Source organism: Natator depressus, chromosome 5 (assembly GCF_965152275.1).
Source record: "Natator depressus isolate rNatDep1 chromosome 5, rNatDep2.hap1, whole genome shotgun sequence".
Classification (NCBI taxonomy): Eukaryota; Metazoa; Chordata; order Testudines; family Cheloniidae; genus Natator; species Natator depressus.
The window spans coordinates 59,534,325-59,553,506 of record NC_134238.1 but is presented as its reverse complement, the minus strand read 5'-3'; the positions used below and the strand labels follow the sequence as shown (position 1 = coordinate 59,553,506).

At 37.6% G+C, this 19,182-nt stretch overlaps 1 protein-coding gene across 1 annotated transcript in view; it reads right to left on the bottom strand.

Annotated features, from left to right (window-relative positions):
• SLF1 (SMC5/6 complex localization factor 1) overlaps nucleotides 1-19,182 on the bottom strand; it is a 66,251-nt gene that overhangs the window by 32,590 nt on the left and 14,479 nt on the right. The window contains exons 4-10 of the mRNA XM_074952852.1: nucleotides 18,778-19,021; nucleotides 14,040-14,202; nucleotides 8,086-8,220; nucleotides 6,319-6,372; nucleotides 5,068-5,226; nucleotides 3,748-3,914; nucleotides 309-446 (exon numbers count right to left, since the gene is read on the bottom strand). Of these exons, the coding sequence (XP_074808953.1) occupies nucleotides 309-446; nucleotides 3,748-3,914; nucleotides 5,068-5,226; nucleotides 6,319-6,372; nucleotides 8,086-8,220; nucleotides 14,040-14,202; nucleotides 18,778-19,021 (1,060 nt within the window). The remainder of the gene's footprint in view (nucleotides 1-308; nucleotides 447-3,747; nucleotides 3,915-5,067; nucleotides 5,227-6,318; nucleotides 6,373-8,085; nucleotides 8,221-14,039; nucleotides 14,203-18,777; nucleotides 19,022-19,182) is intronic.

Below are 19,182 nucleotides of genomic sequence, written 5' to 3'. Positions count from 1 at the left end.
ACATAGTGGGAAAATAATATGTAAAAAAATTAGTCAGAAGTCTCCATACAAATATCCAGGCAGAATATTCTTTTAACATAATGAAATCTAGCTATAAACAGGCAAAGAAATGAGAGATTTCAGAGGAAACATTTAGCAAGTGCATGGCCAAATACCACTTGCAAACCTCTATGAGGACTACATCCCATTTCAGAGACAGCGAGCATAGTAAAGACAGAGTACAATTCCGTTGTGGATTGAGAAATGGGTTTGAATTTTTCAGCAGCAGCAGCAGCAGCAGAAGTAAAGTATTCTACTATAAAACTTACCTTCTTGTTAAAGCCTGTACTTCAGCATTCACTAAATTAAAGAAAAACTTGAGTAATGCTTTGTGAACCACCCTCTGGTCACTTATTTTTTCTGAAACAGAGACTGCATGACAAAAACTTTTGCAGTAAAGGCAAGATCTGAAAAATAAAGCACCAGACAATCTTTAAGTTTGAAATGATCTACTGACTAATCAATGCATGATGCAATTCTGACATTTTAGTTCCAAAATTGCAGTAACATACTTGTGAGGCTTTGTAAATGCAATCAAATCAGCAGTTCAGAAATAATCATAATTAATAAAATGACAAAACATAGTGACCCTATTACAGGTGTCACACTTGAACATGAAAGTGAGAATAACTGAAGGATTCTTTAAACTTGGTCAAAACTTTGCTCAGGATGAAACTTGCCATATACAATATCAATTTAGGAGGGAATTTCTCTATGTCCAGATTAAAACTGTAAATTAAGAAAGTTAGTTATTTGCGCACAAAAGTTGAACTTCACCAGTGTACGGAGGGCCAGTGCAAGGCACTACTCACGTCAGTTCTATTTTGAAGCCTTAAGTAGAATTTAAGTAATGCATAGGCCTTGTGCTGGCCCAGTGCACAGAGTGAGTCCTACCTAAATTAATTTTTACTTAAAGGACATTAATTTGTGTTTCTAATATATTGTAACTAAATGTATATTTACATACCAATACCACTGATGACTTAAGGCCAGATTTTCAGCAATTTTTAAAATATATATTCTGTGCTGGCATGGTCACTGATTAGGTGTTTGATTTCATGTGTTATTTTGGGGAAAAAAAGTTTTAATTAAAGGTGCATGTTATAGTGTGAGATAAATTATTGTTGCATTTAGCACATTTCCTTGTGCACTGGAGGAGGAAGGGAATTCCTTGTGGAGGGGCAGAGTTCTTGTATTTAATAGAATATTTATAAAAAGGCTTTAATTCCAAAAGATTTCCTAGCACTTTGGAAACTACAGCATGATCCTGTAAACCTTTACTCACATGAGTAAGAGTTTCCATGATTAGATCTTATTTGCATATCATTTTAGCCACGCCTTGATGAAACTTCATAATTTAACAACATGATGAACTGTTTTAAGACAAGAGCAGAACATCTTTTCTAGTTTACATTTTTGGAGGAATTTGACATTGGCAGAGTAACTACCCTTGATATATCCAGCACTGATTCGTTTTGTGTTTTTCTCCAGTTAAGTCTTCTGCCAAAGGTTTGAAGAGCTCTATCAACAATTATATTCCCAAATCTCAGATTTTTTTAGCATCTGAACATTGATGGGTTTATTTCTGGTTTCTTTTTGAATTAAAACCTCATTAGCGTAAGTTTCCTACATTGAATTGTATAAGCCACCTATTAGCCCAATGTCGCATGTCTGTTGATGTCATTCTGAGTTTGAGTGCCTTCCTTCTCTGTTCAGGATGGTTTGACAATAAATCACCTGAGAACAGTGCTTTGCAAAGCATTCCTATACAAAATTGTTAGTTGTCAAATTACACAGATTCAACTTTTTCCTTCTTCACTCACCCTGGAAAGGTTACTACTGTCCATGAGTGAGTGGCTTTTTCAAGCCCTGCACATAACATATGGCTTTTAAATTGAGGGAGTTGCCTCCTCTTCTTCAACCACCCACAAAAAAAGAAAGCACACACCAATCTCTTTTCTACCCATCATCAGGATAATCATTTTAGTTTTCAACTGTCTTCTTGGTCTGTAGTTGAAAGTATGGTGTATCAGCTTTGAAATGCTAGTATTAAATTATTTGACTGAGAGGTAGGAAAACATGAACACATCAAGGACTCCCTACAGAGCCAGTGCCTTGGTGTGCTACAAAGCTAAGGCACCAGCACCTGGCAGCTCAAGCTCTTATGGATTGCCACAGTGACTTGGCTCCCCACCCCAGGCCTGCTGCAGAGTCCCTGTTTACCTACGCATAACCTTTCCAACTCAAGTCTGAAGTACAACCCCACCTTACCTCTGTCCCCCAAACTGCTATTCATCCTCCTGGTAGCTCTCCACACAGTGCACTAGGAAGGTAAGAAGGCTATGAATACACAATATTCATGTCTTCCCTGCAAACCTCTGGAAGAGATTTCCACACTACCCAGTTGTAGCCGTGGTGGATGGGTTATGCGTTTGATTGTGATGTAGAGGAACTGGGTATGTGCATCATGGCTGGCTATATGTTAGGAAGTACGAGGGAGTTTGTTGGGGAGAGAAGTCAGTGTGCATGTGGATAGTATGATGACTGGCTATTAAAACAAATGATAAAGTCTGCCTTGGACTTGTGATTTCATTGAGCTTTAATAATGGAGGAATGTGCATTTTAGTGACTTCCTTGTAAGTGAATGGAGTGTAACAACAGTTTATACTTACAATGGTTTCAGAATATGGAATGATATATTTAAACAAAAAAACCCTATATGCATTTCTATACTGGTCAACATTGCCATATTAGAGTACTTAAATGTTAAACTAGAGAAGATATCACAGTGATGAATTGAGGTGCAGTCACTCTTTCCAGAGATGAAATTAATCAGTTTCTGTTCACAAAAGTCATAGAAACCTGAAATTCTCCTTTTATCAGGTGGAAGCACCCAAAAGGCTGCTGTCCTGAGTCTTGTGTTTGTATAGTGATTAATTAAGACCAATGCACAAGTTTGCAAATTTCATGCTTAAAATCAAAATATAACATGAAACTGCATATTTGACAAGATAAGATTTATACTGTTTTATTTGCAGCAAAATAGATATAAAAAGCACAGGTTTCAGAGTAGCAGCCGTGTTAGTCTGTATTCACAAAAAGAAAAGGAGTACTTGTGACACCTTAGAGACTAACCAATTTATTTGACCATAAGCTTTCGTGTGAAGTGAGCTGTAGCTCATGAAAGTTTATGCTCAAATAAATTGGTTAGTCTCTAAGGTGCTACAAGTACTCCTTTTCTTTTCGCGAAAAGCACAGTAGTAATATACATTGATCTAGATTGTCAAAAGCCACACAATATACAAATAATTATCCTGAAACATTTAATATAGAAATGCAAAGAACGGGAGAAACAAGAAGTGTATAATTTTTCTCTAAAGTGACAGCCATTTTCAGGGAGTTCAGATTAATTGAAATTTATAATAAAAGTTCTGAAATGTACAAATGCTATTCTAGTTATAGAAAACCTTCACTTATAATGAACTAATTACAGTACATTGAAAAAGTGACTTCCGTATAATAGGGCTTTATATGTAAATTCTATAATTTTTAACTAAGGAGACCTTTTTCTGAAAAAGTGTGATATTGTTTCCACTTAGCTAAGCTTTTAGAGAGAGAGAAGCCCCCAAACAAGAGAACATACAAAAAAAACAAACAAAAAAAAACAAAAAAAAAAAAACCCACACACCCTTTCCAACTGCTTCTTACCTCACAAGCATCTCTACCAGAGACCATGTTCCTCTCATGCAAATAGGACACTGAAGAAATTCCAGATAATATCTTAACATTGAGGGAGACTTCCAAGGAGGATCAAGTTGAAGAAGAATATACAAGATGTGAAAAAATTTAGCAGAGAATGCTGTGTCTGTATTTCCCTGTTTTAAAAATAAGAAATAAATATTGGTTCTGTACTGGGCAAAGACTTAATAGTAAAGAACTTTTGTGTTAGTCATACTCCTCCTAAACTCAAATTCACGGATGACAAATGTTAGCTTAATATCATGTGGGAAAGGGAGAGAGAGGAATATAAGAGGCAAAATATTGTAATTTGCATAGAAAAGGAAAAAAATAAGCGTAACTTGAACCAAAAATGGTATTCAGCTCTGATATTAACTCATTTATACCAGTGAATTTTATCTCTTACAGAGTTGGGAATGATGCAGTGTAAGTGTGTATGCAATTGCTTTATATATACACCCTCCTGCTCATTGCCTTGCCTGCAACTACCAATTCAGACCTGTGTATGTGCAAGTCATGCTCATTTTGCAGAATCACAATACCAAAACAGTGCAAGTTACACTATTTGCTTAATCCTGAATTTTCAATTCTTTCCAATTCTGACCTGTTTCCTATTTCCAAATTATCTTTATGCTATTCAGAGAGACCAAGATTTCTATTGCTGCCAACCAAAGTATTGGAAAGCCTCAACCTCACTGCTTACCCTTCCTTTCTGTAACTGTTTTTACGTTTACATATAAGGACAGCATTTAACAATAAGATGGGTACTACATTAATAGGGCTTATGAAAAATACTATTTGGTTTCTGATTGTTTTCAATTATTTAAATAAATTGTACTGGAGAAAAAGTTGAGAGTGAGTGCGAGTGCATGAGCAAGCATTTCACTTTTATCCATGGATGTTCCCCATGGTCTTAGAGTGGTTATCCTAATATATACTATAGGATCAGTTGATACAAACATGTAACTTACTATATAATTTGTTACCTGCATAAATGTAGATAGTATTGTCCTAAAGGAGGTAATGTTGACAGTATGAAAAAGACGATATTTATTTGCTCAATCTGAATGAATAATTTTCTGTCTTGCATGGTATGCTGGGATCTGACTCTTTCAACAATATATTCACAGTATATTCTGATGAAGTAGTGGTTAAGGGAACATTGGTTAAAGAAATCATGGATGAAGACACTCTTTTTTAAAATATATTGTTGGTATCTGATTAAGACCATGTTTTTTACATTCCCTCCCCTGATTTAATACTGCGAAAGACCAAGCCTTTAGTTCTCACCTGTAGCATATGCTCTAGAAGAGAATGAAGAAGTTGCACAGGAGGGATGGAGTATTTTTGAGTAGCAGCAAGTTCTGTGATTACATCAGTAAAGAAATGTCCTTCTACTAGTCCTTCAAGTATACACAATATACCTCTGGAGAGGTCAATAGTTTTAACCTAGGAATGGCAAATATTTGTGAATAACTGCATAGAAGGAATGGCTAAATCAAAGATTTATAAACATAGTTCTATCTTAAAAGAAAAATGAGAACCAACTAAAAGGTTAGTCCCTTTAGATACAAAAGGGAAACATTTATGAATCTTTATACAAAATTTCTTTGGCCAAAAAGTATGTATATACTTTTGTTCATCATATAACAAGGTAAGAAATTGTTTTAAGATATAGAAAACAACAGTTCTAATTTAAAGTAATTACTAATTTATAGTGCGATCCACTGATATGCTGAATGTCTTCTGCAAGGACCTCACTGCTCCTAACCGCTACTATTTGAACTCCCACTAAAAGCCCTCAATACCTTGCAGGATATGCTTATCATCTCAGGCGATTGAGTCATAGTATATTATTATTTAAGCCCCAGCAATTTACTGTACTTACTCTGAGGTCTCATCTACACTGGCACTGGCATGTAGGGTATGCATAGTTACATGCTGCAGTGAAGCGCAGGCAGTGTCCACACTGCAGTGTGTAGCTACACATGGCAGTGAAAGGCTCTGATAGGGGGGGAAAGCAGTGGGTAGCAGCCAGAACCTTCGCCCACCACAAAGAACTGCTCCAGCAGCAGGATGCTACACTGCTAAAAACTGTAGGGCATGTAGGGTATATACCCTCAGGTTCTGGTGTGTCTTTACTCGCCTAAGCAGTGTCTCACTGTCTATACTTTATTTATACCTGTGCTGGGGGTATACAGAACATACTGTACATGCCACTGTAAATGTAGACATAGCCTAAGGGTATATATTGTAGGAAGTCTTCACTCTTTCGGGTGTGCCTTCTGAGAGCTTGGTAGAAAACTTCCACAGAATAAAATTTCTAAAGCCATGGGGTGCCTCACATAATCACACCCACAATGGAAACCACAGTGATTTCCAATGCCTGAAACTGTCAAGTTCCTTTCTGGGAGAGGTGAAAAATTATCAACTGAAAAGCCTGCTCCAAAAAACAGATCCCTCAATTCAGGGAAGATGATTGGATAAGTGCTGAACTATTATATGTTACACCTTCAGAAATCAAGAATTACAGGTACTTACCTCTGTACCACATCCACTCACTTGGTCTATTTGAGTAGACTTCTGTTTCACAGTCTGTAAAATAGAAGTAAAATCAAGGGCATTCATGAAAACCCTTAGGTTGGATACTGACAAAATACTACATTTAATGACCAGCAAAACATACATCAATATTAAAAAATATTTAACCAGTGGTTAAAAAATAAAGGCAAATTTAACATGGAGATCTAGTTAGTTCTCATTTTATAGAAACCGAAGGTATACTACTTATGAAACTTTTAACAAGAATAGGCTTCTACAAGAGGTGTCCTGAGTCAACAATAATCTGGGCAATTTCATTCTTCAAATCTAAATTGTCCTGCAATTTGAATTAATGCATTATTCTTCACTTTTTGTTTTAAACTGTTGCTATGTGAAGACAGGGTCAGTTTAAGATACCTAATTTGCACTTAAGCATACTCTTGATTTTCTTTTCTTTTCTGTTTTTCCAATGGTGAGATATTGTATATACACTAGTGTTTATGATGTAAAGTGCTTTGGGAGCCTATGAAATAAAAGGAACTAAATATAAATGTAAAATCATTTTTACATCCAGGTAGGGGTCACCACTATGGTCCTATTAATATACATTACAAAAAACTGCACCTTAAAAAAAAAAAAAAAAAAAGCATGCCCCCCTGGGAATGCCAGCCTTCAATAACCCTCTTGGGCACACACCCATCATTGTGCATAACCCTTTAGTAAACGATCCTCTCCTATCATAACCAGGCACCCACCGAACATCCACAACTACTAGCATTGGAGGGAAAAAATAAATCGGGTAAAGAGGTGTGTACGAGGAAGGAAAAGATGGGGGCAGAGGTACGGTTGCAGTGAATGGTCTGTGATGTATGGTAGTTGATAAATCATGTGCCTGTGGGTAGAAGAGCATTGGATATTTACTGTTAGAGGGTTAAATTTTTATTCCTTGCTTTTGTGCGTGTGGCAACCCTAAATTGACAACATACCTTACTGCATAATAATAGAACAAGTATTAATATATACCATGGACCTGCTCCTGAAGACCCATATATTCATAAGTCTAAGTTTACAAACGTGTGTTTGCTGTATTAGGGCTCACATAAGAACTACTAAATAACAATCAGTATATTATGCTGGTAATATATTCTGTACTGATTCAAGACAATTAATTGTTCATTTTTCTAAATATGAAATAATGCCCTCACTTCCTAATGCACTTCATGATTAAATCTGTGATATTATTAAAATGGTAGAATGCATTAAGTTTTATTCTCCCTAACATGAATTCTTATTGCTGTGTGGAATGTTTCATAATGCTCAGCAAAACGTTGCTCGTTTAGGGATATCTTTGGTTTTGAGAAGAACATATAAATATAGCTATTTAAAGGTCAGTCACTGAAAGACTAAAAGCCAGTCCACTGTTTTGTGAGACAGTTAAAAACCAAAATGCAATAAAATGACCCATTAGCTATCTATGGTATTACCACTGATATTTCATCTAGTCCATCATTTTTTTCACTAGACACATATTAAACAATCACCTAATAACAGAATGGATCTTAGTTTGGTAATAAAAAGATAGTATTGTACTACATACAGTATAGAATTTGTAAACTTTACAAATTACAATATATTGTTACAATTTATGCAGATGTTAAGAAATCTGTTATCTTTGTTACATTTGTGTTTGAAGGGCAAATATACCTAGTGAGAATTTTATTACATTTTTATAATTAAAAGTTTGTACAGTCCTGGTTTTTTCCTTACCTGAGCAAAATATATATGCTTTATTAATGCATTTTTCATTTCAACAAGTTGCATGTCAGACATTGTATCTCTGGCTTCTTGTTCAGCTAAAAGATGGTTCATCTGGTTATCTTCAGTAATATTTTGTATTTCATTCTGTGAAGGTCAAAAGATTTAAAACTGTACATACAGAGACAGCTGTCTAAAACAACTCTGCTTACACCTTTTTTCTCCTCTATAGATATTTTTGCATATATTTTTTATAAAGTTTATAAAATTATTTTGAACTAAAATAGGGGGTGAAATTAAAAGATAATTATTCCTGATTAATTCTCTGTGGATGGACGCTCTTATTTTGAATTAGCTTAATCCAGGGGTTAAGGAACTCTTATTCCAAAATAAGAGCGTTCACACCGGGAATTAATCAGGAATTGTTATTCTGGAATAACTCCTTGTCTAGAAAAGCCCCAATTTCATAAAGGGCAACAAAATACGATCAGATGTCAATGCCTTCCAGTGGCTGACTACCAGTGACGAAGCTCAACTGGCAACCTACAGTTTAAAGGTGTTGGGTCACCCTCAAAGTTAAGTATGATAGAATTATAATTATGTAGTAGTAGAAATAAAGATAGATAAAAGGTATAGGTATTGCAAAAAGTTATGAACATCAGTTCTATGCTGTTGAATTTCATTCTGTAACAAATGCAAGGCCAAAGTGCTAATTATTTCAGGCTGGTACACGGAGTGAGCTAATAAACTATGCAAGGAGATGATAAGAATGGCCGGTACAGGACAAAGAGTCTATGCTGGAAAGTGATAAGAACTTTGAGAAAACAATGCTGTTCTTTGAAGCAACACCCTGACCCTCTTCCCCCATGGGGCCCCTTGTCATGCCTATGTAAATCTTTGTATCCAAAGAAGGAAAAATAGTGGGATGAAACTTGTTAAAACCAAAAGAGTCATGAGACTGTGTTGTTAAGTAAAAGAATGAATGATGAGTGCATGGAATTGAAAGCCTGAAGCAGGGAAATAATTGGTTAGTAAATGGTGCCAGCCTAATCCTAAGAATTACAACCTTGGTATTGATGGGCCGAAGAATATGCAGAGTGGAGATAACCGGATGACCCCGAGGGCGATCCGGAATCCACCCAAAATGCATCAAGGAAGAACAAGAAGATAACACCTAGCCGTCATGGATGTACCATCTGCTGATTGAGCTGATTGATGGTCATTTCAATTGTAAATTCGGCATGATGAAGCAACTTCCATAGACTTGTATTGAACCAGAGACCTATAAAAATTGGACCCAGGGACTGTGTTCTTTGAGTCTGGTTCTGCAACCACCCTCCAGGAGCATCGGATGCGCATCTGACAATGACTCAGCTCCACTCTCGTGTCCAGGCCACCTGGCCAATGACTTGGCACGAGCAACGTCTAGGCTGGTAACCATAACAACCTCTTTGCAGAACCTGTGTGAATGTCTGTGTTTGTGTGAATGGATCTATATAGAAATTGCATATAGTAATGTTTTGTTGTATTTACAATAAACGTGGCATTTTGCCTTGTCCCTCTTACAAGATCCTGTTGGTATCATTTTTATTAGTGTAACATAGGTTCCATATCTTATTAACAGGTACTCCAAGTCATCCAGTCCTTCTAGGTCTTAAACTCTTCTCTTAGTAGAATCACAGTCTAACTACACACTGCTCCATACACAGGTCTTTTGGCAAAGCTACAATTTAGTCCATTGTTATAAAATAATTACAAATTTAATTAATTAGATACTGTATAATATAGGGAAAATACATTTCATAAAGATTTTCAGTGCATGATTTTAACCAAATGTTTATTATAAATTTTAACCAATCGTTAATCATTAATCCAATCACCCTTACTGTTCAAAATTTATGCCCAATTTCTGATTGAAGCCAGACAAATTCTAGTTTCCATTCATAGGTTCTTTTATGCGTTTCTCCACTAAATTAGAGACTTTTAGACCCAATATTTTCTCCCTATGAAGGTACTTATACACTGTAATCAAATCATTTTTTTTTTTGGATCAACTGAACAGACTGAGATCTTTAAGTCTCTCACTGTAAGGAATTTTTCCCAGCCCTCAAACGTTTTTGTGACATTCTTTTGCTCCCTTTCCAAACTATCAATATCATTTTTTAAAAACAGGGAGGTGAGAACTGGAGGCAATTTTACAGTATAAGTGTCACCAATGCCACATCAAGAGGTAAAAATCACCTCCCTTACTTATACATCCACGTTAGCCCTTTTTGTCACAATATCACACTGGAAGCTCATGCTGAGTTGCATGTCTATTATGACCCCTACATTTTTTTCAGAGTCACTGCTCTTCTACAGAATAGGGGATTCTATCTTGATCTGGCCACATTCCTTGTTATTTTATCACTATTTGAATTTGACATTCACTTTGAAGGAGTAATAAACTAGGGCTCAGTCCTGCAAGGTGCTGAGCACTCCAGCGCCAATCCTGCTGTAACAAAGTGGTCTGCCCTGTTTAAGAGGTACTGGGGACTGTGGCCAGCCAAATCCTGTTCCAGGAGCTCTGGAGCAGATGCTGGGGAAGAGTAAGTGGTCTTGGGGTAACAGTTAAGAGCCTAGGGAAACCCAGGTAATTGTATCTTTAAGAGACTGGGACCTTGTGGTTTGGGTGGGGCAAGGCTCCCCTTCCTTTCAGCCAACCAGGACAAGGTCTGGGGAAAGAAAGTAGTAAATAAGGTGTCTTCCCTCATCAGAGGAAGAGATTCAGAGAGCAAGAAGGTTCCTGCAGGAGTCTGTGAGACACATGGTGAGAAAGGACTACAGTGGTGTGACCTGGCCTCCACGCTGTGGAGGGAGGCAGGAAGACTGAACCCCAGCAGAGATGTATGGAGGAAGAACTATTATGAAGGTTTTGTTTTTAGTTCTGTTTCTTGAAAGACTGTTGCCAGCTGAGGTGGAACCAGTGCAGGGCAATTTAAAGAGAGAGGGAGAAGCACAACACAAGCCCTGGAAGGAAAGTTGTATATTCCCTTAGCCAAAAGGGAAGGGTTTGGGTCTGCAGGGTCACTGGAAACTATGTGGAAAGAGTTAATATGTTAGACTCCAGAAGGGGATTCTTGTTTTAAATACTTCTGATGGTGGAAAGTTACTGGGCATTGAAGGTGGGGTGCCTACAGGGCCATGCCCTGCCATGAAGGGGTGTTCTGGAGATACCATCCCTGCTACTTCAGCAAAGCACTCAAATGTGTGCTTAACTTTAAGCATGAGTGAAGTCTTATTGGCTTATGTGCTCTTCATCAAGCACGTGTTTATGAACTTTGCTGATTTGCCACAGTGCCAAGCAATAGAGGAAATTGAGTTCATAATGACCATCCCATAGGAAGCTTTAATGCAAAATTCTGAAAACCATAGTATGACTTCAGACCACAGTGCAAAATAAGATTAGTGTAAGTGTACAGCTGTCACGTCAAGTTCAAGCCAAATGATTTCAGTTCAAGTGTGCGGAGATGGCATTACAATGTCAAAATGAAACCAAGTAATTTTAGTGACACACTGTTTTAAGAAGGATAAGATTCAGCCAAAAACAAGATGATAAAATGAAGGTTACTTGCCTGTAAGTGGAGTTCTTTAATGTGACTTCTGCACATGCACACTCCTGGGATGCACGGACAGAACCTTTTAGTAGCTCTTATGCCCTTCCCTCACCCCTCACTGTTCCTGAATGTTCTAAGGCTGAGGCTATAGAAGGGAGTGCTGTGCTCCAGCTGTCTCCGTTCCTTCTATGACCTTCTCACATCCCCTCTTCCTCCGAGTCTTCACTTCATTTGTGGAAGGAGGGTGGAAAATGTAAATATGCAGCAGTATTCTCAGAGAACGCCAGTTCCAACAGTTCAGAAACATTGATTTAACTTAACTAGACTGACCGGATAACTAAATAGCTAAGGTGGTACTGAGACCAATCCGTTCCAATGAAGCCAGGTCCGAAAGATCCAGTGAGTTTCCTGATCAATCTGCTGTCACAGTTAGAAGTAACAGAAGCTCCTGAAGTACAGCACCCCCTTTTATAGCCTTGCCATCAAAATGTTCAGCGACAGAGAGGGGAGATGCCGGAGGGGGGCAAGGGTGCTCCAACAGGCACGGCTATTCTGAAAGTGTGAATATGAATAGGCTACTCAAAAAAGAATTCTCCTTTACAAGGCCTTTAAACTGAGTCTGTTCCCTACACCTGTCCTCTATTTATTTGTGATCTAACAGACAAAGTCTAAGTATAGGTTTCAGAGTAGCAGCCATGTTAGTCTGTATCCGCAAAAAGAAAAGGAGGACTTGTGGCACCTTGTTAGGTGCCAAAAGTCTAAATATGTCACAGTTTATAACCACTTAGATACTTGAAAGTTCTCTTAATAAAATATCTCTCTGTTGCATGCTGGTTTATCATCGTAAGGTTGCATATAAATACCACATTAGATTCCTAGCATGGAAATATTCTGCATCCTTTCTTCCTTACATATCATCTTCCTCTAAGCCTCATGCTGCGGCCACAATTTTCCCTGGCCTAAAAGGACTGGATAACTAACTCCTCCTTCGGACAAATAAGGCAGATCCTAACTGGACTACAGAATCAATCCAAGTCAGCATGGAACACTCCCTGCAGGAGTCCAGGCTGTATCCAGCTACAACGAAATTAAAGGGGAGTTCTACCATTGACCTCAATGGGAGCAAGATTCAAATGTACCATGTTCACAACTGCACTTCTTTTCTAGAAAACATTCCTAGGCCAACGTTACAGAGCAGAAACTGAGAGCAGACTAAGGCCTACTCTATAATTAAAATGTATGTCAAAAGATCTGTGGTACTCATAGGTGTGAAAAATCCACACCCCTAAGCGCTGTAGCCATACTGACTTAACCCCCAAATGCTTCCGCCAGCCTAGGTACTGTTGTTCAAGGAGGTGATACTCCTACAATAATGGAAAAATCCCTTCTGTTGCTGTAGGCTGTGTCTACGCTACCATGTTATACCAACATATTATATAGTTCCTGTAGTGCAGACATGGCTCCAGGTCTTTCACATAGTATTGTGGAACATTCATCACTTTTTTTCCCTAAAACTGTACTAAAGACTTAGCTTCGCAAAGTGCTGAGTGAAAAGCAAGACACGAAGTTGTGAACCTACCAATTTTGAGTCCCTTTTCAGTTTCATAACTGCTACAATATTACTAGGCACTGGTCCAAATTAACCACTGGCAAGCTGCCTTTGCTTTCAGTAAGTTTCTGAATCTTTACAAATTATGCTAAAATGTTATATGATCTGGACGAAAATGCAGGGTAAGTTATGAGTTCATGCATGGGGGCGGGGAAGGTAAATCACTAAACTGATGTTTGAAGCGTGAAGGTACAGTTTTAATGCAGTTAAGTAGACATTGTCAGACTTGAAAAAAATCCACTTCCATTTGACATTTTTGTACTTAGATACTAGAAAAACAATTACAGGGGAAAAAAGAGTTTTCATTTGGCATTTTGTGAATAGTTAGTTTCATTGTTTTGTCAGTTGCATCGCTTTCATGAACTGCTCAAAGTGTATACCTGTAGCTCTAACAGTATGTTTACAAGTAACAGCAGTGAATAAGCAGCAATTGAAGAGATAGTAGGCAGGTGTGTGCACAGAGAAAGAGGGTGCTTGGTGGTGTTGCTATCAGACCCAACCAAAAGCAGAACAGAAAACCTGGCTATACACAATCTTCTCAAGGACATTTAAAAAAAAAAAACCCAAAAGTTAGCACATGCTATTTAAAAGGTGATCAGAATTTAAAAAAAAACACAAAACAAAAACACACTAGTGCATTTTAAAAAATTAAGTTGACAGCATCCCTTTCACTTTTGTTTATTGATTAGAACATATTGCAACTTTGACAATCCACTATTAATGAAGCATTAATTTCAGTTAAGAATATTTATTTTACTTACCTCAAAAAGATAATCCCCTATGTATTGCACAGGATAATATGGAGCCTCAAAGAGATGTTTCTCTCTCTCTATGCTGACACTTTTATTATCAGTGAATACATGAGTAACAGCTCTCACTTCCTTTTGTGGTGGATATATAATTGCCTTTCCAGCTTCTAGAACTCTTAAAAAGAATATTAATAATAATAATAATACAGTTTAAAATATGTATTTACTGTAAATTTGTTTTAAAAGTATTTTTTAATGCTCACAAGCTACAATGCACCCAAAATTAACAGAAAATGGGCAGGTATGAAGTCACACTTCCTTCCTTAGTAGGCTAACTGAGCACTTCAGAGCCCTGAGATAAGTAGGTAACCCAACTAGACAGAACTGTCTTCTCAGTTTAGAAGAGAATACTAATTTTCTTCATCTTTTAGGAAGCTTCTACAAGTGCATTTTTATAAAGATCAAAGTTAGTATTACAGTAACTATGGTTTATTGCAATACAGCTCAAGTGAATTAGTGGATCTTTATCTAAATAAAGAGGGATTTACTGAAAATGGGGTATTGTTTTCCTTACCTGTAAATTGGAACTTTCATAAGATATACCTACACTGCAGGAATGACTCCACAGCAGTACAGTTAGTCACACCTAATGTAATACCCAGACAGCTCAGTTAATGTTTCTGGCCTGCTACCTGTAATTGTTTCCCCATACACAACTTCAAAAAGGTACACTGCTGCAATTTATACTTCTAAGAAAAGATCACCTACTTTTATCTCTCTCTCTCTCTCTCACACACACACACACACACACACACACACACGCTAAGTTAGTCATAATTGGAGAAAAGCAGAAGAGAACAAACAAATAAATAGTAGTGTTATGTACAGCTGATAGAGAGAGAAAAATCAATCCTTTTTAAAAGTTACTGGCACCTGTAGGACACTTGACTGAAAGCTATGTTTTCAGAAAGCAAAATATCTGCCTTGCAATGCTTTTATGCATAAGTAAAGGGATGCCCAGGTTGTTGTATGGTAATGTCTTGGGAAAAAATACAGATTCCCCGATGCATACAGCTCCCAGTTCATTTGTCTTGCTGATGTAGTTGCTATTAAAGGTTACTTTCATTCTTAACAAATAGGGATTTGCAGAACCAGGTTAAGATTCCAGCGAGAGAACAGAATGTCTTTCAGAAATGCTGCAGGATGTATGTACCCAGACACTGAGGATGAGGGAAGAAAACTTGTCTCATTTTGTAAAGAGCACCTTAGTTGGCAAGCTAAAAGGAAAGGTAGTCAACTGTGTCTCGCTTGGACAGCAACAAAGAAAGAGGAAGTGGAACAATGATAACTTGTAGTGGAATGCTAAAGCCACAGGTCAGGAATAGTGGCTGTTTACTTTCCCTGACAAGAAGGAAATTGGCTTGTTTATATCCTCTGCCATTAAAGCAATACTTAACACATTTTGTTTGAGAAGGGCACAGGACAGCTCAGTTTCCCCCTGCCAAGAAAGGAGAAACCATATACAACTTAATAAACTAGATGCTAATGGTTCTCTCTCTTTTGGAATGGGGTCATAGCCCACAATTTCTGGATGCAGGCTGACTACCTACTTACAAGGAAAAAGAAAAGGAAGTTTCAGTCTAGTAGTAACCTAGGTTAATGTTGATATGAGGATCAAAAGACCTCGAGGAGAAAAGACTAGTGGTTATTACGGCCTGCCTTGAGGTAGTTTTAGAGAGCTACATGAGACCTGTAAGGAGCTTAGGCCATATAAGAATGAAAAAATTTGGTTTTGTCTTCAGGGGAATTACGTTGGTCTCATATGAGCAGGAGCTGGGATTTTCAGATCTCTACTGTTTGATCTATAGAGATTAATCTGACAGAGGAACCTGCTGTTAAATGACAATGGATTACAAATATAAAATTAAGTTGGATTTCAATCTGCTTTAGAAAATGACTTGGATGAAAGCTGCAGCCGTGATCACTCTCCAAACTGATATGTCAGACTATTACCCTATCTTCCTTTAAATCCCTACAAGGATTCTTTCTATATGCTCATATATGAGTCATATTTGCTTTCCCCCTGCCTGCCCAAGTGTTGTAATTGCAGCAAGAGTACTGACCTACTCTTAATTTCTTCCTGCTTCTTTACCCCTAAGCCTAGAGAAAAAAAAAAAATCAAATATGACAGGTATATGTGCATATACTATTGTATAGCATCTCCTCCACAACCCTTTTATACTGTTTGTCTTTTTAGAATATAAGCTTTTCAAGCCAGGACCATGTCTACACCTAGGCCTAGTGTAATGGGGCTTTAATCTCAGAGCCTTTGTTGACTACCTAATAGATGCTTGAGCTCAAACTTGCTTGGTGTAAGGAAGGGAGAGTCTTTAGCAGACACTGATAACTAGCAATAAGTCACAAGAAGGTGCAGATCATAAAGCTTTTAACATATATCATTAGTTGTGGGACATGAGGCTGAAGGCAGAATTCCTTCAACGACCCAAGTAGTGCAACAATAACCACCTGATGCACTAATGACTTAACTAGATATTGGAATGAGGTTTTTTTAATTTAAAAAAATAAATTTAATAAACATGAGGAGCAGGTATTATGCCCTATATTTTACTAGAAACTTTATCATAACTTTTGAGTGTTAAGATCCTTCTCACTCACTCCTATCCTTCAGAAGCCTACCTGCCCTGTCAGCAGCAGGATGTGGTCCAATGGCCACTTTCAGTTCACTTTATTAAAACATATGCATCTGTCAGGGTTTTCCCCCCACTCTGAACTCTGGTGTACAGATGTGGGGACCCGCATGAAAGACCCCCTAAGCTTATATTCTACAGGCTTAGGTTAAAACTTCCCCAAGGCACAAATTGCTTTCCTTGTCCCTGGACGGTATTGCTGCCACCACCAAGTGTTTTACACAAAAATCCAGGGAAGGGTCACTTGGAATCCCTATTCCCCCCCAAAATATCTCCTCAAGCCCCTCTACCCCCTTTCCTGGGGAGGCTTGAGAACAATATATACCAACTAATTGGTTAGCAATGTGAGCACAGACCAGACCCTTGTCTTTAGAACACTGAAAATCAATCAGGTTCTTAAAAGAAGAACTTTATAATAAAGAAAAAAAGTAAAAGAATTACACCTGGAGAATCAGGATGGAAGGTAACTTTACTGGGTAATAAAAAGATTTAAAACACAGAGGACTCCCCTCTGGACTCAGCTTCACAGTGACAAAAACAGGAATAAAACTACCTTTGTAGCATAGGAAAACTCACAAGCCAAAACAAAAGATAACCCAATGCATTTCCTTGCCTTCCTTACAATTTCTGTAATTTTAGATGGATCATTCCAAGTATGTTTTCAGAAGATGTTGTACCTGCTTGGTCTCTCCCTCCATCCAGAGAGGGAACAACAAAGAGAACAAAAAACAAATCCTCCCCCCCCCCAGATTTGAAAGTATCTTCTTTTCTCATTGGTCCTTCCGGTCAGGTGCCAACTAGGTTATTGAACTATTTAACCCCTTCCAGGTAAGGCACTTCAGTACACCTGCCAAGGAGGGATTTTATGCTACTCTTTCCTTTATATTTATGACAGCATCTCAGAACTAGGTCTTAAAATATTAAAGACGACCAGGTTTGTTTTAAAACAGAAAGTGGGATAGAAGTGGCTAGAGATCCCAAAAGGCCAACTGAGCACTTTTAAACTCATTTTTTCCTTCAGTTCCTTCTCCTCCCATCCACTCCTTTATCATCTCTGTCCCCTTCCTTTTGAATCTTCCCTATTTACCATGATGCAAGTAAGTTTTTGTGTTTTTTCAGTTCTGAGGCTGCAGCAGCATACCATTGGGGAGCTGCTGCATGAGTGTGACACAAAAACGGCCCAAGTCAGTCAGAATGTGGCTTTACAATATGTCGAACCATACTTAGCATATTATTTCACTCTTACCTATGAGACAGTCTTGTTTTCCTCTAGGATTGCCACTCTCATATAATAAAAGACAAGTTGCCATCCCAGAGAAAAGGGGGGTAGTTTCACAATAGACTAAGATCACCACAGATCTAACTGTATTCCTTGCCCTTTTATCACACATCCCGCCTCTCCAAGTTCAACATGAGCATTTAGGCATTACAGTTTTGGGGGAGGAGGGGACCAAAAATAGTGAGGGGAAAAACGTGGAACTAGACCAAGATGCCCTTATTTTAAAAATAATAATAATGGAACAGTTAGTAATGGAACAGTTTAATGGTATTTTCATATCTAAACATTTATCAAAGTTAACAAAATGCTAGATACATAGTAGATTGTAACATACAACTCAAAGAAAGCTTCATTACACAAATGAAATATGGTTCTGGACATTTCATTTCAGTACCACAGAAAAATAAAAGAATGTTGCTAATGAGCATGAACTCTGAGGATATGGCTAAGAACAAATCAGGGTGAGGGGCAGAGGAAGTCTTCCTAGGCTATTAATTTAAAATATGCATAAAACCATAAGTGCTATAGTTAACAATGTGGTAATAGTACTAAGTCAAAAGAAACTAAACTGGAAGAGAAAAACCAGCAATTTTTACTGTTCCAACTATTATAAATATGTGGAACAGTATGCCACGCGGACTAAAGCACTGGGAGTTGTTGCGGACCAAATTAATTGGGATGGGAGAGGGAGAACAACAATGTAATTCAGCTATATCAACTACTTTATCATTCATTATTTCAACTTTAAGTAGTATCATCCTACCTTGTAATAGAATCCCTTCGTTTATCTCCTTCTTTCACAAGGAGGATAACTTTCCATCTGTGGAAGGCCCCTAAAGCACCAGAGCATGTTAGTTCTTCGCGCCATCTTTTAGGTGCAGATTGCATTTGAGGTGAATAATGGGAGCCTTTTTCAATTTTATATCCCCATTCGTAAGTTGTTTCATCAAGCCATCTGCCACTTTCAACACTATTAATTATGTAGTCCTTAGTTAGTATCCACTTTCCTAGAAAGCAAATTAACTGTTAGCCACAAAAGATTTTTTGTACAGACAAATGGCAAATGAAGATCAAATATAAAATTAACTTCAAGCTCTCTCATTCAAATACCACAGTACATCTTTAAGTAACATTTCGAACAATTTTTCTTTCTACTCCAAAAGTTCTC